The following is a 27,484-nucleotide window of genomic DNA, read 5'->3' as shown; positions in this document are numbered from 1 at the left end:
AGTTTAATTATAATACCAATTCAAATTCTTTAAATAATCTTGAATTTAATTTATAGCTTAGAAAATATGGATGTAATGTAAAGCCTCAAAACCCACTAAACATTATAGTGTATTTAACATGATGTGGTTAACTACATCAACAGACATTTGAATTTACAAGAAGTAATAAAAACGTAAAAAATAATATATTTAATAAAAGAATGGAAGAAAGAATTAAGAGCAGTTTAAATAAGAATAGTAGCTTGGTATGTAAGGATAGACTGATTCGTAGGATAAGTAATTGATTTTGAAAAAAGTGAAAGGGACAAGAACATGCCTTAAAATAAACTTTCATCCACAAAATCCTTCTAAAAATGCAAAAACTTATTACAATTACTTTATTCACACATAAAAATGTAAAAATAAACATTTTTGAATAATGATAAATCATTATAGCAAATAACAAACAGCTAAAGAAAATCCAACACTCCTTTTATTGGACACATAGAATCCTGTTGTAGTAGGAATCCAAAGTTAGTGTTTCCACTTATGCTAATGTACAGCATCATCATTTCAGACGAGACAAGTCTTTGTACAATCAGCAAAAGGAGTGCTCTCATGATATTTGTAAATTGATACACTAAGCAACAACATTTGAAAGCACATCACATAATTTCTGGCAAAAATTGTTTAAGTAAATTTTCTCTGTTACGAACTAGATCACCCCATAACATTTTTTCTTTACAATTGGGGCATGTTCCTTCAACAGGTAAAAGTGAACCCTCTTCAGAGAAACATTCTGCTAGACAGGTAATATGAAAAACTTGCTCACACTTTTTATTGATACAAAGCATCTTCTCATTACGTATTATAATATTCATACATAATGGGCACATAATATATTGTTCTGAGATAAAGACTTGTCCTCTTTTTGTATTTATCTTTTCATAGTTTTTGTAGGTTTTACCACTAAGATTCAAAGAAAATGTTGCTGTGTTTACTTGCCATGGCATGTGTTTAGGAACACGATCTATCTGAAAACACAGAATTTTGTATAAGTATATAACAGAATGAACATAAATGATTACCTTATACTAAACTAAATAATAAAGATGAGAAATGGTGAGAAAAATTAAATTAAACATGGAAACTTGAGGTTGTGCAGAAAAAATGAAATGTTTATGTTTGGGGCAAATCAAGAAATGCTTAAGTTTTTTTTTTAATCTTAGTATAAAATAAAATCACCCATTAGTATTATTTAATATTCTGTTATTATAATCTCATGAATTTACATTACAAATACAATATTAATTATAATTAATTAAAAATTCAATGAAAATATCACTGAATTTTTCCTAGAATTCTCAATAGTCCAGCAACCAAATGTCAATGAAACACACCTGGAATATACCAGAAACGAATGTAACATTTGTGAAAATAAAATGAATCAAATATTATTAACAATACATTTTCTACATTGAGTTGGGGGCTTTTGTAGCTTACATTACCAATTAAATGGCACCTCCCCTTTTCAAAAAAAATAGGTAGCATAAACTACCTTCCCCCTATTATTACATAATACTTGAATATCAGTTTCATTATAAACAAGCTGCTTCAACATATTTGTCAATTTTTCATGCATTCCATGAAACAGAAGCAAATAAAAAGCAACAATTAACTAGTCATTATCTGTGAAATTAACACTAAGTTGCTCCAAGACATATTTGGTGAAGGGGATAAATTGCAAGTTAGTGAGTACTCTTAGAACAAACAATTCCAGGAGGTTATGAGAATGGTCAAAGATAAGTAGCAAAATACAATTTCCACTGCACATAAAAAATATTAATTACAATAACATGTGTGATTATGTATGTTTACATATTTCATATTTAACCACCATGCAAGGAGTATTTGATAAGTTTGTGCAAAGTTGAAAGGTGACACTTGTAGCATGTCAAGATCATTCTTAGTTTCCTGCTTCTCTTCTATTAGCATACAAGTTTCAGTCAGTTACATTCAAAATTCCACTGTTAGCAACCATTTGAGTCGATAAGTACTGTGATTTGTGAAAAATGAACAAAAGAAATTTTCATGTAGTAATTAAACATTTTTTAAAAGCCAGAACAACACAGGAAACTAAAATCAAACTGGTTAAATAATAAGGAGCTGCATTTTAATTAATAATTAGCTGCATTGATTAGAACATATTGCAAGTATTTTGGTTATTTTCAGAGTGATCTTGTGAGAAAAATAATGCTGAAAAGTGCAGACAATCTGTTAATATTACAAAGAAAATACTTGAAAAATCCAAGCTATGATGGATGAAGGATAGAAAAATGAAAGTGTATGGGAATGTTAAGACAATAGGCATCTCAAATAAATGGATACATCATATTTTAGATGAATATTTAGATACACAAAAATATATTTAAAAATATATCTTGTCTTGCTGTCTGCAAGATGGATGCCACAATTAATCAAAAGCTTGAATTAGTAAACATTTTTAAGCGCAGTTTGGAATTGTTTCAATCTAATTGAAAATAACTTTTTCATAGTTTCATAACAGCTGATAAACTTACATAAATTAGTAAAAAATCTGGAACCAAGGAATAATTAAAAGTGAGTTTTAATTGACTAAGTTGCTCCAAAGAAGACCACTCCATCAACAGAAATGGCCACTGTCTTTTGGGATCTTGTGCCACAATCTTCATTGGTTTTCTGGAGAAGGGTAAATGAAAATTAACCTTCTTTTTCAGCAAAAAGTATGTACCAACTCACTCCTCTTGTAACTGTAATAACACAATTGTTTGAATTATGCTGCAAAATTTTTCTGCATCTTTACTTTTCAGGATTAGCACTTTTGGACTATTACCTGTTTCCAAATATGAAGCGGCTTGCTGTAAAAGTTTATTGAAATTATGATTTACACAAAATAATTGCTGACTTAGATAATAATACTACAAGGATGGATTTGAAAAACTTGAGCATCATTTGACCATGCATAGACTTGACAGGAAATAATGTTCAAGTTTTTAAATTGGTAAATTTAAAAATTTTCCAAAAAATTGTGTTTTCTTTATTTTTATAGACATATCAAACACTTCTTGTACAAGTCAGACAATTCCCTGGGTAAAGGAACTCATGCTTTAGCCAGATAATTGAATATCTTAATGGCAGCACTCAGTCTAGTATAAGTGAAGTATCATGTCTTATCTGCAAATTCTCCTTAAATCATCACTAGTTCTAAAATAGTTTGCAAAGATAAACACTTGAACATGAACATGAATCATAAAAATCTTTTCACAGTACTTTGACATAGGAAGAGTCTTAAATGTTCTACTTCAATCTAGAAACTTAATAGCAGAGAAATTAAAAAAAAATCAGTACTCACTTGAAAAACACAAATTTTGTTCTAAGTACAAGGGAGTCATGAAAATTACATTTTTGCCCAGAATAGATTTATTTTCATTTGTTTTTTAATAATATGATATTAAAAATCAGTAAGGCTGAACATTACAGCATAAACAGAAAATATTAGACCTTCAAAAAAATGTTATACAGCTCCTACTCTTGACATACATAGTCCCATGCATTTAACACCACTACTAATTTTTTGGAAAAGGATTAATGTAATAACCAATATGGCATTCACCTTAGATCTTAAAACTTGGCAACATTTAATTATTCAAATAAAAAAATCAAGAGTTGAAAAGTTAACACAATTTACAGATGAAGTCATGATACTAAAGGAAGTAAGCTGCAGGCAGCTAATATTTAATGTGCTTAATTTTATACTTCCAAGCAGTGTGAACAAGGACTATTCTAAAAAAAGGCACCTTATAAATATCTGAATAAATAAACTTTATGATTAAGCTTGACTTAATTTGGTTCATGAGTAAACATTAAATGTAAGCTGTGTAAAATTGAAAAATTATAGAGCCCCTTAATTTTGCATACTCTGAAAACCTAACTCTAGATCAGATGAAATAAATTTAGAGGTATAACTCTCAGGAGTAGTTAAAAGTTAGAGAAACATTTTTAAAACAACTTTTCTACTTTTTTTGTACCATCACAAAACATTTTTAATAAATTATTTATATATGAGAGAATGAACTGAAAAAAATGTGCTGAAATTTGTATAACAAATGAGTCAGTTTATTTCAGATTAAAAAATTAGATGGATATTCATCAACATTCATTAACTCAATGATTGGTGGCTTACAAAATTGTGCAGTAAAATTCTTAGCGCCACTTTCTCCATCTCAGTTTAAAGTACAATTAAAAGATAGATTGTTTAAACAATATTAACTGATATTCTCCATCTGTAACTCATTATAATAATATCAATATGTTAAATGACATACATAATAATATGTGCATAATGATATGCATGTTAAACATAAATAATAGCTGTTTGCAGCTTAACCTTTTCTTTTCTTTAGTTTCATGCCTCATCTGTGAATTTAACTATTCAATTTCTGCTTTTTCTTAGTTAAATAACCAAGCTGCATTATATAAGGTAACTATTATATATTAAATCATATTTTCCAAAATTAATTATGGTTTAAACTAACTTTAAATTTCATTAAAGTTACACTCTTGGTGAGGCTGGTTTAAATCCTATTAAAATTAATCTGAAATACTAAAATCAGAACCTAATTTTCTGAAATGATTGTTTTGCACACAGCATGGTTTATTTATAGACTGTTTTATTGATAATTAATTTTCATAGATATTATTTTTTAAAAAGCAACTATATTAAGTAAAGTGAGTACTTGAAGTAAATAAATTCTTTTTTTTTTGTAAGCAAATTCTTAATTATTATGGTAGAATTCATTTAGATATATTATGAAACTGAGAATAATGAATTTGATGTTATCATTAGACCATGATGACAGATTTAAAACAATAAAAGTACAGAAAATTATATTTTAAATTAAAAACAAATATCAAAATATGAAAAGCAAAAATCATGCTCTTTCACAAGAGCTTATGTTCCATATAACTCTCAGATATTATGCTTCTGTAAGTTTTTTGATAAATGAAGGGCTTGGGAAAATAAGGTGCTAACCCACACCTAACTGATTTTGAGAAAATCAATTCTAAGTTTTAAAAAATGTACAAAGAATATTAAATTTCAAGCAATTTTCTTTATATCTTAGCATTTCTACAAATCATTTTTTATATTATGATTGAAATTTAAAGAAAAAATTATTTATCAGTCACATACATACTAAATTAACTGCCATATAATTTACCATATGGGTTAGCACCTTATTTCCCTCAATATTTGACATATTATGATGGGTTGAAAATAAAAACATGGTTCACTTTTAAATTAATTTAATGATAATACTGAACAAACAAACAAGAAAAATTATTACATACAACCCCACAGAAACTAACATAAAAAAGTTATTAATACATTATATTGTTTATGCATTATCACTATCAGAATTGTCCATCAATAATTTGTGGTTGACTGTCTTCATCATTTTCTGTACATTCAATATTCTTGTAAAATCCTTGATAAGAAACACTGGGGAAATCCAGTTCAGAAGAGAAAGAATACCAGCATGTTTTTCTGTCAATTTTTACTGGCTTGGAATACATATCAGGTAATAACTAACTTATTGCTGTCAGTAATGCAGGTTGATGCTTTTTTTTAATACCAACAGATTTATACACAAGTAGGTCATGATTGTAACTAAAACAAACTCCAAAAGCGGATCACTTGCTGAAATTTTGAATACAGCTGCATCAGAAAACCTTAATGGTTCTTTGTCATGTGTTTTATTTTTCTTTAGGATGTTTGACATGAGCATGTTAAAATGTTTGAAGTTTCATTTTTGTAACTTGAAATCTCTTCTTTTTATTTAACCGTAAACTGCATTTTAACCAATCATCAGTACTGTACACTTGTGGAAAATGCTTTCACAAATGGAATCCAATTCGGTCTAAGTCTCAATCACAGGGAAGTTGAGTATGCACCACTACCAGAAAATTATGACACAGATTTACAGATACCTATTTGAACAAGGAACACATAAATTGAAATTAAAGTCCAGTTTTTGTTTTGACCTTTACAGTTGCCATTTATTAAATGAAGTTCATCTACTTTAATTGCACTTAGTGTTAAATATTTCAGCAAACATGAACTTATTTTACATGATCCATGTCTTCTGGTAATTTCCAACTAAACATGTCCCACATCTCTTCTACAATCACGTATTCTACAGTTTTCCATAACTTCCTTTTATAAAATGCTGACCGACTGAAAGTTATGGTGTTGGAAGAGCTTGTTGCAAATCTAGTTATTACATGATACTTTTCTGGCTGATATTTAGCCATCTCCATCAAAATCTTTAACTTTTCATGTGCAGCTTCTGCTTTGCTCAAGTGAATGGACTTAGTTATTTCTAGATCAGTGACCTGATCTGTACGACCTTCCAATTTCACATCAACAATTTTAATTGTAAGAGTCAAAAAATGAAAAGATATCAGATTTAGGTATTTTAAACCCAATGCAGTATTCTTCACAGAACAATTAATAAAACCTATCCGCACTTAGTGATTTAACTGTCTGTAAATTTCACCAAGGAATATATTTTCCTGAGAATAATGAATTTATAGTGAGATCACAGTCTAGATACTATGTATTAGGATTTTAGTTTCTACTGTAACGACAAATATTTTGGAATGGAATCTATAAACTTCTTAGCTGAATGTATAATTTCTTTTGAGTAGGCATGGGGCAATTTTGGTGTTTGCCCCTACCATCAGGTTTAGCAAACACTATTTCCATTTTTAATTTGGGTTTGAAGAAGCTGAATCCATTTACATGAGTTCTGTAGCCCATATACAGCATCACTTTAAAAATTTTTATTTCAACACTATTAATTTCTATAAAAAATGAAAAAGTAAAATCTCTGCTTGATCCTTCAACATTTTTATAACAATGTTTCTTAGTATCCACTTTCATACATTGTAATAGGTATGTACTTTATGCTAAATAATCTCCCAAATCCCAAAATGAATTAAAAGTATGCCCAGTTTCATTACATCGCTTATTACAGCAGTTAAAGAGGGCAAGAACATGGCTTACCAACTTATCTTCTAGGAACTGTTTTCTTTTTAGATGAGATATACTCCTGCCCTTTATTTCTGTGATTTTTTTATTTAACTTTTTGCCATAAATCAGCATAAATTTTTCTTTTTCTGCTCAAACCAGATTTAATAAGAGTTATGTCCACAGGTTGTGAAATGTTTGAATCTATCTGGAACAAAAATTAAATGGATTACCCAGCTATAAGAAATAAATTGAATTAAATATTGATCAGTTTAAAATTTTACTGTTCATTTTAATCACAAATCATAAATAAAATTTAAAAAAAAAACAGTAAATAAATAAATGAGAAAAAATAACAAACTAGGTTAATATTACTTGATATTAATGTAACTAACAAAAAAATTGAAGTTTGATGAAAGAAGAGTTTAACACATAGCAGCCTAATATTAATACAAATTAAACAATTTTACTAACCTCTGATTGATTTTCTTTCATAGATGATTCAGAGAGATAATCTGGATCAAGTCAATATCATCACAGGCTAATCATGTTCAATGTCATTTAAACATAAACTGTTTTCTCTAAGAGCATTCAGATGAGTATTGTTGGCAGCCACCTTGATGTAAGTTAGCAGCTTCTTCCTCCAAGTAAAGGAAACATATACTGAGTGGAACGTACAATTATCACATGATTTACAACAGTGGCAGCAACATAGCTTTTTTTTTTTAAATTATAGTATAAAATTAGAAAATTCAGAAAAGTTAAAAACTCCATTTTCATAAAAGTGTGGGTTAGCAGCTTATTTCCCCATTCCCTTCAAATATTGGAGCTAACAGTGGTATACATAAGAGGTGTGCAAGAAAAGTAATGAGACTGGTAACCGTGTATAACTGCCCAAGGAAACTACTTTGAAGGGGATAATATTATTGTTTGAAAAGAATAAAAGCTTTGGTAAGTAAAAAGTCAGTCTCATTACTTTTCTCACACACCTCGTATATTTAACACAAGTTAAGTAATAATAAAAGTTAGTACAGTAATTGCACATCTTCCTTAAAACTGTTTAAAATTGCTGGCAGTCTCTCATAAGATAAAGTACATAAAGATAAAATACAGTAAGGACTCGCTTACAGAATTGTATTGGAGCCGTTGCTTGCAATCACACAAAAATACACCTGGTGAAGATTAAGCCATTTAGATCACAAAAAAGATTTGGAGATTAAAAGAGAAATGGGGATTAAACTAATTTAAAACATTTAAAAAATGTAAGAGATTTTTTTTCGTTAAATGTACATACTGTGAGTGATTCAAATTTATTGATCACCTGACTCAACTCACAACTCCTCATTTTTTTAATTCATGAAAAATTAAGGAATTTAAAGCAGCTAAGTACAAAATACCTGTACTGGCAGAAGGCAGTGTTATTCTTTAATTAGATTTCTTATAACACCAGTAACAGTGTGTGACTGCAGAAAATAAACTTTTTCAAGTGTTTCTTACGAGAACAAGAAACCACGTTGAAAGAAGCTAGGGAGTGTGTTGATGGAGATTTCCAGTTTTAGCTACAGGAATAAGATAAAATCCTGAAAGAGCATAATCATAGCATCTGCAGCATTAAATAACATTCCCTGTATAGAAAGCAACAATTTCCAGTCAACCACAGATGAAGAGCTAACTGCAATTAATGCAACAGATAATATTTAACAAGAATGTAATGTACATCCAGCAAGATCAGAAAATACTCTCAGGCAAGAGTAAATAATTTATTAACCACTTTCATAGTTTAATAAAGAACAAATAAAAAATCAAGGAGTATGGTAATTTTTACACCTTATAAAAAAAAATGTAAAAAAATTGTAACTTATGGTTGGTGAAAATAGTAGTTTTTAAAAACAGCTAAGAATTAAATGTAAAAAACACAGTCATGTTCCATTCATCAAGCTATAAACACGCCACCTACATTAAACTTAAGTTTAGAGTTTGGCTGAAATTTATTTTTCATTATATATCAATTTACAGTTCTAAATTCATAAAACCGTGAAATTTAATTTAATTTAATTCTTTCTCTCTTTTGTACCTTTTTTTTCAGACATTTAAAATTTTTTTCCATGTAAAGTGCAATCTAATCAATAATCAGGTAGTGATAAATAATTTTACAAAAACTTACCAAATTAAAATATTATTATTCATGACTCATGATAAGTTTCAGTTCTCCATTTTTAAAAATATTTTTAGCCAATGATTTTAATATTATTTTAGTTTTTATGCAACTAATATGAATGATATTGTCTGTATATAGTTGGGCCTCTCTAAGGTAATTCCCCCTTCCAAGGTAATTGGAAAAGTTGCCAGCTCAGATAAAGGATTCGCGGTTAAAAGAGACCTTAAGTTTTTATGCCTAAATGACAAGGAAACTGTATCATCTAAAGCATCCTGGGCAAGCTTCTTCAGCATAGATTATTTTAAAACTTTTCATGAACTTTTTAAAGAGTACTCCTTAATTTCATTTTTGTTCTGTTTCCAATTGCTGACAGTTGTTTCTCCGACACCAAACTCGTAAGCAATTTTTTTAATCAATTCTCCAGCATTTAATCTTTAAATTGCTTCTAATTTTTTGTCCATTGACACTACCATCTGTTTACATTTTTTATTCATAACAACTTTGCTACAAATAGCCATTATAACAATAACCACAATACAGTACATACAGGTGAACGATACAACATACTACAGCTACTACACTGTACTATACAGGACAGAAAATACACACTCACAAAATATAGGCCAATCTTTACACATATAGTAGGTAACAGAAACTAAAGAGAATTTATTGTTCTGCTTTACTGCCATGCATGTAGTTACTATGCAATAGTAATTGCGTACAATGAATAATCCTCAGTAATAGGCTGTAATAAAATTTATACTGAGTAAAAAGCATCTTGGTTAATTTTTTTTTTAAATTTAATTCTTTCTCTCTTTTGTACCTTTTTTTTTACTTTTTGTATCCGAGACTATTTAAAAATTCAATGAATGATTTGTAACATAGTGAAAAGCCATGCCTAAGCAGGATTCGAACCCCCAACTGCCAAATAAAAGGCTGAGACACGACTCAACCATGCAGGCCAGTTAAAAGAGACTTTTGTTAAGGGAGGCCCTACTGTATTTTTTTTAATATTATGTTAAACAAATCTCAAAAATCATTTAATTTTAACCTCAATTTTATAGAAATAAAATAATGTACTTTTTGAAGAATGGAAGTTTTACTCTTAATATGATAGTTTGTTATTTATTCGAATACTTTCAAAGTACTTACAAAGAGATTTTTGTGAAAGATGAATACATTTGGTTTACGTAAAGAGTTTTGAGATATCATAATAACTACTGCCTTAAAAACACTTCCAAAGATTATTTTCAAGATTTATTGATGGTTCAATCAAATGTAAAGTTTAAACCAGGAAATACAGTTTTCACTAGACCATGAATACCTGAAGGTAAAAATTCTAAATTCTGTATTGCTTTCCTTCATTTACTGTGGGGGGAGGGGGAGGGAATAGCCCACTTGGTGTGAATCTATTATGATACTGAAAATTTGTATATTTTTGCTTATTTTAGTAATAAAATACTTCATGAAGATTTTACAATATATTTATCATATTATGTTCTTACTACTTTGAAAAAGATAAATTATTCATATTCATGACTTCAGAAAAATGACTGAAATCTCCCAAAAAAACCTTTATAGCAAAAGTAAAAACAGGTGCGTCAAGCAATGTGTATTTCTATTTCTAAAAATAAAAACTTCAAAAAAACACATTTCTTTAAAACAAATCTCTTACAAAAACTAATTTAAAAAGATACTCTGAAATACTTAATTGCTTTTCTAAAAACGTTCTGAAATCAAGTAATTTGCTAAGCTACAATTCTGATTCTGAATCATTTTTATAAAGCCCATGAATAGGTGAAGACTAATCTTTATAATGAAATATATTTTCTTCTTCAGAAAACTTTAAGTACTCCGTACACTTTTCTTTTTTCCTCGTTCATCAAACCTTTTACTTTCTTTCTACTTTTTAATCAAATCAGAGCAAGTTGAATTCCTCTTGATTAAAGCTTTTGGTTCTTTTTTCCTTCTTAAAATTATCTTCCATCATAAACTTAGATTACAGTACCTCAATATTAATTTATTAGGTTGGTAATTTTATAAAAATGTAAACAGCAATAAATGATTAAATTAACCTCTTGATTCTATAGCATATAGAATTTTTATTTTAATAACAGCTGATCATATGATAGCAGATAAAATAATTTATAAACAATAAAAATAAAAACCAAATTCAAAAAATAATAGTACTAAAAAGGTACACATAATTATATTTTTATTTATTAACTGAAGTAAAAGTATTTACAACAAATAACTATTTTTGAAGTCGGTGCCACACAAAACAAGTTAAACAAAAAACCTACGATCTATAAAATACAAATCCTACTTCAAACAATGCCAAGTTGGTAACAGACATTTTACTACAATAAATTGAGATTTAAAAAATATAATACAACAATAAAATGCGACATATAAAAATATTATACTTTAAGAATAACTTTATACAGTTATTCTTAACTGTATAAAGGTATTTATACAGTTAAAAATTTACTGTTAAATAGGTTAAATACAGTTAAAAAGGTATTTATACAGTTTAAAAAATAACTTTTTAAGAATACTTTATACAGATGATTAGGTACATATAATATCACCAAGTATATATGCCTTAACGAACTCAAGATAAGGTATGATCATGAGATACTCTCTCTTATATGCTCTTGGGACCCCACTTTACATGTGAGAATCCCATTTAACAACCAATTTAACCCATTTAACCAGCCAGTTGAAGTACTAATTTTATGTAACTTTATATTTGTGTAGGTTAGCATCGACTTCAAAAATGTTATTTGTGGTAAAAACTTTTACTTTAGTTAATAAATAAAAATATAATTATTTGTAACTTTTTAGAACTATTATTTTTTGAAGTCAGTATTTATTTTTATTTTTTATAAATTTTTTATTTCACAATTTTTAGTGGTATCTAGTACCTAATATATATATATATATATATATATATATATATATATATATATAAATATATATTATGTAATTAAAATACAGATAGGTCTACTAAACATTCTGCTCAAATAATACAGCAACGTTTAAAGGAAAGTTGCCAAGAAATGATCATTTAATAATCATATTGATTATTATATTGATCATAATGATTAATGATCATTTATTAAAAAATAAATACATGAACAGAGCAACATGGTACTGGTGCATGCACTTAGCGGCTAAGGGTGTTGAGCTGTCTAAGTTTTTTGGTATTTTCTTAAGATTAATATCAAATTTGGTTAAAATTTATATGGGACCATTCTAAAAGTATACTCTTTCAATTGAAAAAAAATTATCAAACTCGGTTCACTAATGTCGGAGATATTGCCTAACATACATTAAGAAAAATAGTCGAATTGATAACCAAATTGAAAGTTGAAATTAATAACTTGAAAGTTGAAATTGATAGTCGAATTTAATAGTCAAATTGTTAAAAACTAATGCAATCTTAATTATAATGTAATCTTCATTATAGAGAATCTTTCTACAATGTTTAATTTACCTGACAACTTTTCAATGGAGTAACATGTTTGGTACACATCACTACAGAGTGAATCAATGAAATGAATATCAAAATTGGTTAATTGAATCAATCTGCAATTTAAAACTATTATGAAAATGACTATGATCAGAACTGATTATTTCCTTAAATAAGTGATACCAAAAGACATACTATGTTTTTCATATAATCATCATTAAGCCAAGACATTTCAAGAGGAAGTTTGTTCCATGGACCAACAGATAACAGTTCTTGAAGAGCCCGACAATAGTAATTGAACTGTGACTCTCTAAAACGTCTTTGTTCAAAATTTCGCATTCTCCTGGACTTTTCTGGATGCTGCCAAGCCCATTCAAACTAAAGAGGAAAAAAATTACAAATAACAAATTAACACTACCTTAAAAAAAGTAACACTATTAAAACTAAATATTTATCTGTGCAGTTTGTCATGAATATTTTTTATGCATAGATTGTTACCATAATAAAATTAAGATTGTAGAATTTATTAATATTCATTCAAACACTCTAATGTTGAATAAGCTTACTTTATTGAAGATCCTCAGGAAATGCTGATTAACTTATGATTATTTCTACTACTTGAAACAGTCTTGCCTTTAGAGTAAAAATTCAAGAACAATCCCAAGAAACTCACGGTGAAGTACCAGTTGTTACCATAAAAACTGGTGCTGTTACTTCTATTCCATGATGCTGCACACTAGCCACATTTGAATCCAGATGTGCAAATAAAAGCATTCAAACTACGTCATTATCATTCATATGATCATTTTGCTACAGCCACTTGTTAAGTATGTTGCACAGTTCACCCACACTCTTTGCATTATTTTCATATGAATTCAATTAATTTCATGCTAAATCTGACTTTTCAACTCCTGAATTGTGTGTGGTGCTTGTGTCATATGTACTTGAGTTTTTATATAAATAAGAAGAAAAGAAAGTAAGCTCAGAGATTAGATAATTTGGCTAGCCATATGATTTTCCCACATACGAGATAATATACTAAAGAAAAAGTTCTGCAAAACTGCCTTAAAAACATGTTATGGCTCATAGTTCTACCTTGTTAAAAAAAGTTTCCTTATTTACTTGTTGATAAGCAAATTCAGGAACTAAAACGGGATCCAACATGTAAACACAAAGCACTCTGGTAACAGAAGCATTTCATCTTCAAAAACGTAAGATCCAGTAATTCCAAAGAAAGAGTGAGTATCACACTGTGATTTGGTCTTTCACGAAAAATGACTGTAACAAAAGTTTTGTTCATTAACAAATCCTGATAACTGAAAATTAACTTACGTTATTAAACTATTTTTGGCTTTCGTTAATTAAAATAAAATATCTGGTAAAATCTAGCTTAATTTTTATACTCTTGTTCATGTAGTTGTTGTTTATTAACACAATCTTTGTTTAGTATAGAGATAGACCAAATAACTCAGAATGGTGGGTGATGTGCAGAGTATATGAACTCCACCAAACAGCCTCTCTTTCTAACTGTCTTGAAATTCATGTAGGGCAATTACAAAACTGTTACCGATTTCTGTAAAGGATTTTACAGCAATCCTCACTGCAGGAGTCCAAGATTACATTACAACTAAAACATAGTATATTACTTACAGATTAATAATACTGTTTGAAAAAACTAAAACACACGACATAATTTGTAATTAAACATTACATACCAGATTAATGTGTTTAGAAATTGTAAATTGTAACATCTGCTTTACAAGCATAGCTGAAAGAAGTAGTACATCAAAATAATGTATAAATTATAAATGTTTTAATTGTTTATTGTGTAAAAGGCTTCTCACAATGCAATAAATGTGTACAATACAGAATTCTGATATTTAATGAACTATAGTTCACTACCATAAATGAAATTATGGACGATGTGAAGGAAATGCTATACAGAACTAAATGAAATGATTTTAAGGAAAGGTTGTGAGAATGCATACAATGAGATGTTAGGCATCTTGGCAATATTTTCTTCAAAAAACTTATTCTAAGATTAACTTAATAACTTAACTAATACAAAAGACTAAATTTTGTTTAACAAGATAATATAAAAATTTTTTTGTTTAAAAATTGACTGAATTATCTCATTTTGAAATGAATCATTTTGCTATCCTGTGAATAATTATATGATCATCATTCAATAATTACAGAAGCAAATGACTATACAGCATAAAAACTACTTAACAATAAATTGAAACTATCTGATGTTCAAGATGGCACCCCTGAGAACTGATAAAAGATACCAGCTGTTCAGAAAGAATTTCTATTATTACATCAATTGATTATTTCAAAATTCTGACTCTATTTAAAACATGTATCATAAAAGAATGACATGCTGTGATAGATTTTTATTCTCTGAATGTGTAAACTGGCTGAAATTCACCCACAGATATTAAAACAGAATGGTAAAATTGTATTAATCATACAAATTCTTAAAAGCGGATCAAACAGTTTAAACCTTTTCTTTTTCCTGTTTAGCCTCAGGTAATTACCGTTCAGATAATACTTCAGAGGATGATATGTATGAGTGTAAATGAAGTGTAGTCTTGCACAGTCTCACTTCAACCATTTCTGAGATGTGTGGTTAATTGAAACCCAATCACCAAAGAAGACCGGTATCCACGATCTAGTATTCAAATCCGTGTAAATATAACTAATTTTACTAAGACTTGAACACTGGAACTCTCGACTTTAGAAACAGTTTAAACCAGTTAAAACAAATGTCAGCAATTTTCATCATAGTGAAAGACCAGGAAGTTTTGACTGATCTTTGCAAAATCACATTAATGATAGTTTGAAAGAGCAGATATATAAAAACTGCCGAAATTTGAACTCAATATGTAAAGTCAGCTCATCATTACCCATGATTAGCTGAATTATCATAAAACTTATTTAAGATGAGTTCTGGGTCATTCGAATCAAAATCACAGACATCCAAATTCACAATCGTATAGAACATAAAAAATGGTTTAAAATAATGCTATTTTGTTGACTGCATAATAATTTGTGATGAAACTTAGATTCATTATTTTAAGCCAGAATCCAAATATTAGAATAAACAATGGAAATATCAGAATTAGTTCACCAAGAAAAAGTTCAAAACCTACACACCCACCACTAAAATGATGGCAACAGTGTTTTAGAACCAGAAAGGCCCAATTTATAGCAATTCTTTGCAAGATCAACGTACAATCAACAGCGAGTATTATTGTGGCATGATAGAAAATAAAGTCCACAATGAAGAATGGAGTGGAAGATCGTCAGTTTCGAAAACGGTTATAGAGATGGTCCAACGCAAAGTGTTTCAAAACAGGAGGATCACCATCCGTGAACTTGTTGCTCGGATTCCTGGGAGTTCTTACGGTACATTGGAAAGAGCTTTGACTGAAAAATTGGGGTATCACAAGTGCTGTGCTCGATGGGTACCGCGGCTATTGACATCAGAACACAAGGAGAAACGCCTTGACTGTCCTCACCAGTTTCTTCAAGAGTGTCAAGAAGATAAGGAAGGATTGTTGGACTCCATTGTTACAAGAGATGAAACGTGGATGTTTCATTTCACTCCTGAAACGAAACAAAAATCCAAACAGTGGCGTCAATCAGCGTCACCAGTCGCAGTTTTTTGGGATTGTAAGAGAATACTGCTGATCTATTTCATGGAATCTGGGACAACAATCAACTCAGACAGTTATTGTGCAACACCAAGAAAACTCAGGCAAGCTATCCAGAACTGCCGGCGGTGTAACGCTGCTTCAAGACAACACCCGACCTCACGTCTCCCTTCAAACACAAGAACTTTTGACACACTTTGGGTGGACTGTCATGCCCCACCCACGTTACAGTTTGAACCTCGCGCCTAGTGATTATCACTTGTTTCCCAAGTTAAAGGAACAGTTGAATGGCCAATGCTTCCGGAGCGACGATGAAGTCAAAGAAGATATGAAACGCTTCCTCAACGGGTTGGCGGCAGAGTTCTATGACATTGGAATATAGAAATTGGAGCACCGTCTACAAAAATGCATCGAAAAAGATGGTGATTATGTAGAAAAATAGAGCAAAGTTTCTTCTTTCCAACAATGTAAATTTCTATGAGAATAAACAATGCTGTCTATTTGTAAAATTGATGGTAACCTTATTTCTGGATCTGCCCTTGTACTTTGATTGTTTAAAAAATATATGCATAAAAAATAATTTCAATAATGTAAAGATATCATGGATAAGATGTTTAAAATAGCCCCCCACATGCACACATACACACGTACTTAGATAGATGTAGTTACAGTAATATAAAAAAGTGTTCTTACAGCCAGTGCTGATATTTTGTTTGGAAATTGATGTACTATAACCACCATCTCCCTGAAAAAAAAATCTCTTATTATTTATTTAATTACAGATGAAAGTTAAAACTTTTTAATTAGATTATTATAAATTAGGCAAACTTAGTTAAATAAGTATATGAAGTGTAATATATGACTGTAAAAAAGAGAAAATCTTTTTTTTTAAACAATCTAAAAAGCAACTGCTTTGAAAGTTTTAAAGAGTGACTTTTTAATTTTAAATCCCATTTCATAACGCTGATAAACATTTTCATTAATAAAGAGTAATGAAAATCTTTTTTTTAAACAATCTAAAAAGCAACTGCTTTGAAAGTTTTAAAGAGTGACTTTTTAATTTTAAATCCCATTTCATAACGCTGATAAACATTTTCATTAATATAGAGTAATTCACATACTGTTACTGACACTTTCTGAGCTCATTCTACTAGCAAAAATAATGAAACACGTCGATATAAACAGTCATATAAAATTGATGTAAAATAGCCCAATAAAACAAAAATACAGGTTCAAGAAATTTGATTTTATTACTAACAACACCAAATGAAAACTTTTAAATGTCATCAACTACAGAAAATGAAATTAACATACAACTGATACAACGTTGAAAAAACAAAAATGTAATTAATACATTTAATAAAGTTAACAGTAAATTTTCAAAAATCTGTCCTTCTACTTCAATATATTTGGCTGCATGTTTTCGATTGGTAGCATTGCTCTCTGCAATTCTACATGACTTTCCTTAATTTATACGGCGGCATCTGTAATACGAGCAACCAATTCTTCACATGTATGAACTTTTCTCATGAACACAATGCTTTTCATCCAACCCCACATGCTAAAATCTAACAGTGTTAGATGAGATGATCTTGGTGGCCAGGAATGTAGCCCACTGCAGCCAATCCATCGCTCTAGAAATTGCTCATTTAAGTATGTCAATATAGCATGTGAGAAGTGGGGAGGTGCACCATCATGATGAAAGTACATGCGATACCTTGATGCTAGTGGTAAATCTAATAGCAGCAACAACTGTTCTTAGGGAATTTCAAGTTTAGATGTCCGGTGACAATGAATGGTCCAATCGTAAACCAGACCACACTAAATTGGTGTTGAAAAATGCATTCTACACTTGTGTATGGATTGACTTCTACCCAAGTGTGTTTGATGCAAAGGTTATGCCAAAAGAAAATCTTCTTCTTTGCAGGAAAACACATGCTTATGGACTACAGGACCAAGTGCATAAAAAACCAAGGAAAGTATGTGGAAAACTGACATGGTTTTAACTCCTACATTTGTATAAATAAATTTTTTAAATTAAAGTCTGGATAATTTTTTAGTTTTTCTTGTACCTAGAATGAATACTTTTTAACTTGTCACAAGTACTATAATATTCCTCATGCTTTATTTAATAAATAAAACTTGTCTCTACACTTAATGGCCAAGAAAGGGGAAAATTATATGGTGTGACATGTACAGCAGTGACTGCAGGATAATTTGTACAATCCTAGGTAGTTATGTTTATAAGTTGTTTGTTTAGTTGTTAGTTTAGTTTAGTTGTTTGTAATGATACTCTGTCTACTGAAAGCACAAATCCATACAAACAGTTGATTTTGTGAAAAAACAAAACACAAAGAAAAATAAATGTACAGATACTCTGAAATGTATAGTCTTTTTCAAAGAATGCAATACATTCCTTGATATTATACTTTCTCAAAACTAATTTAAAAGTGTGATAAGTATCTGTAAAATAATGACAGAAATCGTAGACATCAACCAGTAGTGACATCAATGATCTGCTAATATAAAAAGTGTACAACTTACAACTTAAAAAAATAATCATAACTTACCAAGGGCCTTTACAATTTGTTTTTTTAGCACCACCAGCCCATTTCCCTTTGTTATGCTGCATCAATCGCCTCTTTGGATTGGTAGTAAATCCAATATAGACTTTGGCTTTGTATTTAGGATTTAAACAGTGTAACATGTAAACTCCAAAAAAGTTTCCTTTTTTATATTTAGAAAGAGTTATATCATCTTCTTCTTCCACTTCTCCAAGAGCTTCATCTAAAAAAAAATTAAACTTAATGAAACATACGATCAGCAGTTAGATCTCTGAAAGAATTCTGAAATCAGAAATATTAATTTATATCAAATTAATACTTGTCTTATCCTTCATAAGAGGAGAAAATTAAATAAATCAAATAAGTAATTAGAAAAAAAAATTAAAACATTTTCAAAGTAGTTGAATTTGAAATCAGATAAATATGGCAAGAATATTTGCAAAGATTTGGGCTCTTTATATGTTACAGTCCATACCATTCCCTGTACTTCAACATGAGTTATGTGCTCTTGCACAAAAGCTGTTCTTCCCATTAACAAAAAACTGCTGTTTTGTGATTTTTTTTAAAATTTACCCCCCAAAAATTGGTATTATTTATTGAATAATGTTTTTATAAAACATTAACAAAGTTAAACATTTATAACTTCACAATATGTAACAAAGTTACAAAGAAATTGGTTATAAGTGTAAATTATGTAAGCATGATGGTCATGCTAAAGATGTAATAAGAGAATGTGATTGTAGTAATGTTTATAGATTATAGTAATGATATATTAGTATTATTCATTAATTCAATAATGAATAAAATTATCAGAAGATTCATTAAAGTTTAATTTACTTTTATTTGCATAATTTCTGGAACTTATAATTATTGACAGTAAATCAAAAACAATTACAATTTTACAATTATAATAACATTTTTATAGAAACAGGCTGAGCTTTTGTATTAATTTTCTACATTTGTTTTAACAAATACATGTTCATTCATCAAATTTCACACAAATTATTTGTTTCACCTTAATAAGTTGAACACAAGGCTGTACTGGAAATACAAGAACAACTATGATGTACAACGGCAGTGGCAGAGAGTTTGGAACAAAGACAGATCCAGCCGACCAAGAACAGCATCTGGCATCCAGTGCTGCAACATTTCACCCGATCACCACAAAAATCAGTGAACCAGGGACTGCACGAAAGTGGGGTGAGTCGGTCAAGTGCAAGATGCTTTCTGAAGAGTGCTAAGTGGAGAGTGTACATTCTAAGACTGCTACACATGATGAATGAGAACGACCCAGATCGAAGGATGGAGTACTATGAATGGTTTCAGCACATGGTTAGTGAGGATGAGGAAATTGCTGGGACGTTTGTATGGACTGACAAGGCAAAAAAAATTCAGACTTAACGATACTGTGAATGACAATTGTGTCTAATGGGCTCCTGAAAATCCTCACACTCATGTGAAATGAATCTACCGGGGGATTGCTGTGTGGTGTGGTCTATCAGTGTGTGGTTTGATTGGTCCCTTCTTCTTCAAGGTTACGATAACTGGTGAGGCATTATGGTATGAGCATAACTGGTATGCTTCAGACAAGGATTTTACCTGCATCTTGGGTTTCACCCAGGAGGAGGTCATTTATTATCATCACTTGTAGAAGTCATACATAACAATACCAGAAAAAAATTTATAAAACCAAATAAACACAAAATAACTTTTAAAATTCTGATTATGTAAAGGAGGGATAATTTGAAAATTGTCAGATCAGGGGATTTCCTTTCCATAAGTATTTCATACTGACAGGTAGAATATATTTCAGTCATAGTTCTTTATTAACTTTCCATCCAAATTTTATTGCAATTGTACCCACAGTCTAGTGATAAGAAAAAATTAAATAACAGAAATGATGCAAAATGATATTCTAATGGATTTGTTTGCATAAGAATTTTAGACATTAATAAGATATAATAAAAAGGCATGGATATGAGAATACATACACAAAAATGTAATTTTATTAATGAAAATATTAACAATTATTAACTTTCTCAATTATTAATTGTACGCTAAATGCGAGGCCATCAGATTTTCATAATTTAAGGACCCTAAAAAGAGGCCTTCAATTATTACACTGGGGAGCCTAAAATCTTTGGACACTATCCTGTATCTCAACTACTTTCTTACAGAAGAACACATTTTTTTGAAAAAGAATTCAAAAATGCATTTTGAATAATTTTGTTGGAATATTATCACATTTCCACTCTTATTTGGGGCATGGGCTAGAAAGAATGAGCCCTTTAAGAAGCAAAGAGACACGAGTCTCTTCTTTTCCGGTATGATTTTCAATTTTTATTTAGACAAATATTTTATTTTGAAAAAGATATTTTCAATAATTCAAAACTTCAAATTTTGTTAATTTAGGAGTTCAGGATAATACAGGGCAGTGGGGAGCCTTGTCTTCTCCTTCTCGTATATTGTTTTTTTTAATTTTCCTACTCATCGATTTTACGTAAAAGAATAGTCAAAAGAATTAAACTGAATATTCTGCAAAAATTATTGCAAGGTAAAACATACTGCTGCTAATTCTGTTAAGATTATTATCATAAGAGAGAGCAGCATATTTATACTGCTCACAATATGGAATTTTTGGGTGCTTATTAGAAGAGTAATTTCTCTTAAATAAAACATCAATTTAATACTAACTTAAAAGGCCAGCATGGATGGCCAGGGAAAGGATATTGTGTGTGATTGTCGGCACGTTGGATCTTGTATGCCTCAAAACCGGAGATGCCTAGATGTTCAGAAGGGGGACCACTGGCTCAGTTGTTGATTTAACCTTTATTACTACGGATCCAGGATAAGAGAGTATTGGAGGAGTACTCGGCTAGTGACCACCAAGCCATCATACTGACAATCGCTGACTGGGGGGTACCAGGAGAGGTAGGAGCCCTGGTTTTTGAGGCTGAGGCACCAGGGATCTGGATCCCAGCACTCTTACTGACATACTTGATTTTTGAGGTGTTGCCGGAGAATGAAAAAGCCTCATATTTGGTTGGGTATCTATCAAAGACCTGTACAAGAATCCTCCCCCGAAGGTGTGCAATAGGAAGAGCCACCCCCCTGTCTACTGGTGGATGCAGAACATTGCTAATAAAAGACAGAAGTGCCATAAAGCCAGGAGACTGGCGATACGAGCTCACCTGCTATCACTGAAAACCTTATATACGACTCACTACAAGAAACTAAGATGGGAGCTTATGAGACTCATAAATGTTTCTAAAAGAGCATGCTGGCACCAGCTAATAACAGAGGTTGACTTCCATCCATGGGGGAGGCCATATCAGCTGATAGTTAAAAAAGCTTTCAGATACAGAACACCAGCACTGCAAGGTGCATGTGATGTCAGGTACCCAACAGATGAGATTTTCCCTCATGGGGAGGAACTTGCAACTGAAGAATTATTCAGTCCTACCTGACTGGTCGTATGCTTCTGTGCGAAGTAGAGGTTGGTATCGTGGAGCAGAGAGTCAATAGATAGGTGCCACAGGGATCGGTTCTCGGACTAACACTGTGGAATACAGCCTACAATGGTGTTTTTCGGCAGATGCTGGCAAGCCATGACGGCTTTAGAGCCTACCTCCACAGGTTCTGTAATGAGAGCGCCTGTACCTGTCCTGTGTGTGGAGACGAGAAAACTGCACATCATGTATTCTTTCAATGTCCTCGATATGAGGAAGCTCGAGCAGAGTTATTAACTAATCTCAGTCAAGAAAACATGTTCCAACCTGAGGAATTGCAAGACATCTTGCTGAGCACAGAGGATTCATGGAGAGCCGCAGCAAGATTCGCAAAGATAATGATGGTAAATCTCAGGGTGGAAAGAGACTCGTGCAAGAGGGAGGCGCCGGAGGATGTGAAGTGAACAGGTCTGCAGATGAGCGCCTTGGGGGTCCCCGCGAGCATGCAGGGGTCGCCTTGGTGCAGTGAGGCCACAGACACTCCACTCCCCTGTGCCTGACGGTGCTGCCCCCCCCCCTGTAGCATGCCTGTTGGCAGTTGAGGTAAGTGTGATGGAGATTGAGGTAAGCTGTGTTGTCTGCAAGTGTTATGGGTGGATGCGTGTAATTGATTGTGGTCAGTAGGTGTGTGGTAGCAAGTGTACCTGCAGTGTGTGCCAGTTGTGCGCATTGGTGAGTTGGTGCAATGCAATGTTCTGAATGGGATGCTGTGTTTGTTACAATGTGTATGTGTACAGCAAGTGCTTGTGTGTTGTAGTAAGTGTGCATGATGTCTGTACCAGTCTGTGTGTTCTCGAGTTCATTGCCCTGAAATTGGTGCTGCATTTGTTCTGATGCATGCATGATGGTTGTTATTCTTTTGATGACTTAATGAGTGCAAGAGCACCCCCTTCCTGAAGTAATACTTTATTAATGGTTTCCAGGAAGGGGCGGATTGCCAGGGTTGGAGGTTTAGTCAGTAGTGCGCCGGTGTATATATATACACACATAATAACATCTTGCAAAACTTGTTAGTGAGCCTGACACTGCTTTGGCACCCATAAATGGGATTCCTCCACCTCTTCAGAAAAAAAACCCAACTTAAAAGGAGGCAACAAGTGGTATTCTCCATAAACTTATCGTTTAACACATCTGCCATTAAATAAATATAGAATTACAATCAATTGACAAACCGACCCTGATTATTGTAATGAAATTCAAACAATTAACTATTCAAATATAAAAGATAAATATCATATCACGATCAATATCATATGTTGTATATCACTTATATTGAACAAAAAGGTCAGACCAATTAATGTGAGTATATTCATCAAATAACTCAATCAAACAAATAATGCAAAAACTCATTCAAATAACGCAATCCTGAAATAAAGCCACCAACCAATCAAACCTCATAAGCAAGACAATTAGTTAATAAACAGGAAGAAAGGCTCTGGATCATCCACCTCAAAAAAATGAAAAAACCAAACCCAATTTTTTTTTTATCCCAGTTTTTCAAAATGGATCTTTTTCTCACAGAATAAGTTCTAGCTTCCCTGATATCATCACATAATAAGTCATAAATTTCAGGAGCCATACAATCATTTGAAATATTCACTTTTTGGAAAAGGAACAATAATTTTTCTCCTATTTTTACAGACTCTACAATATTATGGTCTTTATCAAGACATCCTCTTCTTACATAAAAGTTATCTATTAACTAAAGATATGAAATTGTCTTACAGGTAATATTTTTAATTTCCTAAAAATAGGTAACTATGAATTTAACCAAGGTTCATTAGTAATTAACCTCACAATATATTTTTGGATTACAATTAATGGTTCAATAACCGATTTATATGTACCTCCAAAACAAGTTATTGTGTAATTGATTCTGGATTGCACAAGGAAAAAATACAACATTTTAATTTCATTATATAATTTGGATATATATTTTTTAAGTAATAAAACTTTCTTATAAGAAAACCAATAAGATTTCTAACATACTAAACATGACTTTTCCATGTCAATTGGCTATCTAAGGTCATTCCAAGATATTTAATAATATTAACCTTAATGAAAGATACACAGTTATACAAGTTTCCAACCATAAAATTTACATTATGGTATTTTAAAGTATTACTTACTTTACCCCTAGATCTTAAACTAAATTCTACAAATTTGTTTTTTAAACATTTAAAGTAATTCTATTAAATATTAGCCAAGGCCTTCAGTGTCTGAGATCACTGACAATATTAATATATAATTACTATATTCTAATTGATCAATAACAGATAACCACATCATCTGCAAAGACAACATCACTTCTAAATTTTCCATTACAAAAATTGCTCACAAACATGATAAAGAGAACGGGCCAAGCACAGATCCTTGTGGAACTCCATCGTGATTTCCATGTGATTTTGCCTGGTCCACTTAGTACATTACCAACTCTAACTGATTGAATTTTATTTTGCCAATATGTCGAGAACCACTTATTAACAATTCCTCTAATACCCATTTTTTCATTTTATATAGTAAAATTGAATACTGCACCATATTACAGTGAAAGTCTTTTGCATATCTAAGAATGCAGAACACTTCTGCATTCTGCTACTTTCTCACTGTTGTTAATACCTTTATTTTTAACAGAGAATAGATTAATGGGTGCCTTTTCCAAACTACAACCTTTGTAAAAGCCTTACTGATTTTAACTAAAATTCTATTTGATTCAAGAAAATTCGTAAGTCTTATTTTTACTATTTTTTTTTTTGTACTTTTGAAATTGTAGATAAAAGAGTAATTTGGTCTGTAGTTTGTGATCAATTCAGGATTACCCCTTTTTGGAATCAGTACAACTGATTGCTTTAAAACACTAGGAAAAATACCCTTTCCAAATATAGATTAATTAAAAAGGCTAATTTATCCGAAATCAAACATGCAATTTCTTTTAGAATTTTATTATTTATACCATTAAACCCAATAGAATATTTATCAGCCATTATTTTGTATACTTCAAAACAATTAATGGGTTTGAGAAAATGAGACTAAATACAGCTAAGTATTGTTAAAATTTTCATTTACGACTGAAGACATTGAATTCCTATGAATTATGACTTGTATTTCATTTTTATTTTCATTTCAGCAATTTGAATTTCAATTATTAACAACAATAATCACTGGGTTTAATGAAATTATCCCATAACACTCAATCAACCCTGTTCTCAATGCAAAACAGGCACACTAAAGACAGGGCTTATTAACAGCTTCAAATTTCTCATTTATGATAAAATTCCATATTTGGCATGGAATCGATTAAAATCCTTAAATCCATGTTTGTTTCTAGTGTCCAACAAATAACAGCTGACAGTTTTAATTCTCCTCTAATATTTGATATGCCTTCACACAGTGGAGAAATACAAGGTTAGGGTGCATCACGGAGATCCACCGGGTTGGTCTAGTGGTAAACGCGTCTTCCCAAATCAGCTGATTTGGAAGTCAAGAGTTACAGCGTTCAAGTCCTAGTAAAGCCAGTTATTTTTACACGGATTTGAATACTAGATAGTGGATACTGGTGTTCTTTGGTGGTTGGGTTTCAATTAACCACACATCTCAGGAATGGTCGAACTGAGAATGTACAAGACTACACTTCACTTACACTCATACATATCATCCTCATAAGAATTATCTGAAAGGTAGTTACCGGAGGCTAAACAGAAAAAAGGGTGCATCACGGAGACTCAAAAAAGTTCTTTGGTGCCATATTATTAACTCTTGAATAAATAAATAAATTTAGCATTAAATTAGTCCTTAAGACAGGCATTTCTCAGACAATAAGTATAATTTATCTCATGAATCAATGTATTTTGTCAAACTTTCAAATTTGTTATCCTGTACAACATTTACTGTTACATACTTTACACTACACCATACATATTATTCTGCATCTTAATACCATAGACTAAATAATAATATAACTGAAACATGCTAAAACAGAGATAGTTTATTAATATAAAAAAAAAAAAATGAATAAGATAACAAAACTAAATCAGATTCATAAAATATGGTAAAAAATTACAATAAATTACAATCAAATAATGAAGATATAACAGAATAAACAATGTAGTAGGGGAAATGCTGCAAGCAATTAAAACAATATTTAAAAGATGACACTAAGACTTCTAGAGGACTTCAGGCTTCCAGTGCAGGCTAACTTAGAACCAGGAGAGACTATTAACAGAAAAAGTAAATAAATAAACAATCATTGGGGATAGTTGCAGGTAATAATTAGAGAACAGATATCTGACATAGTAAAAATTTTTAAATTAAAAGATAATGTACAACAGAAAGGAATGCAGAATTATTCGAATCAGTGATATAGAAAATTTACAAATGATATAAAAAAAATCAATGTAAAAACCACTGCTGGAGACGTCTAATGATACCTAGTGTGTTTTGACTACAGTTGTTATTTCAACACAATGAAGGCAATTTTTTATAAACCACTAGCAGAATTTGCTTTCTATCTATCTTTAAATTAATTCAACAAGTCAATTATAAAAGGTTTGCGACTAAGGATTTTAAAGGATCAACTACGATCAATAAGTTAATTCCACTTTCCAGAAGGCTACAAAAATCATAGCATCAATGAGTATTTGGTACTCATATTTCATTACAAACTCAGTGTTATATACACTCACCCAGATCCATGAACACAATTATAAAACAATTCAATTAAAATATTTTAAAAATTCAGTATTAAATTACAAAAATGTATCAAGCCTCTTTAACAGCACTAGGAAATGTTTCAAAGTAGTAAGGCAAATTCAAAATAAACTACTCGTGCAGCTCAGTTAACAGAGAACAGAAAATCATAACCTGATTAGTTTATAAACAGACAAGAACTCGGAACAAACCGAGATAAACGAACGGCTACGTAATGTCAACAAATCGAAATAAATAATCGATTGTTTAACTTTTTTGATCGATATTAAATATATCAATAGCTTAGAAACGAATTTGACATATTCAAAATTATGCAAATGAAACATATAAATTATTATTTTTATTTTTTGAGTTTTACGGGCAT

The 27,484-nt window shown here is 30.8% G+C and overlaps 1 protein-coding gene across 1 annotated transcript; it reads right to left on the bottom strand.

Moving 5' to 3' along the window:
* Positions 1-342: 342 nt before the first annotated feature.
* slx1 (structure-specific endonuclease subunit SLX1) lies at positions 343-27,294 on the bottom strand. Its single transcript, XM_075363895.1, has 5 exons — positions 27,096-27,294; positions 18,911-19,127; positions 17,034-17,085; positions 12,877-13,059; positions 343-1,013 (listed from the first exon to the last, which is right to left on the bottom strand). The coding sequence occupies exons 1-5, from the start codon at positions 27,103-27,105 to the stop codon at positions 645-647; spliced, it is 831 nt and encodes a 276-aa protein (XP_075220010.1). The 5' UTR covers positions 27,106-27,294; the 3' UTR covers positions 343-644.
* Positions 27,295-27,484: the final 190 nt, after the last annotated feature.

Source organism: Lycorma delicatula, chromosome 1, assembly GCF_047948215.1.
Source record: "Lycorma delicatula isolate Av1 chromosome 1, ASM4794821v1, whole genome shotgun sequence".
In the NCBI taxonomy this organism is placed as follows: Eukaryota; Metazoa; Arthropoda; class Insecta; order Hemiptera; family Fulgoridae; genus Lycorma; species Lycorma delicatula.
This window is presented reverse-complemented; position numbering and strand designations above follow the sequence as displayed.

Bases quoted from the DNA above. Each gene is read 5' to 3' on its own strand.
- slx1 (XM_075363895.1), bottom strand. The intron at 13,060-17,033 runs GTAAGAACACTT...TTTCCTCTTTAG, and splicing joins ACAAAATATCAGCACTGGCT to TTTGAATGGGCTTGGCAGCA. The intron at 1,014-12,876 runs GTATGTCTTTTG...CTGTGTTTTCAG, and splicing joins ATGATTATATGAAAAACATA to ATAGATCGTGTTCCTAAACA.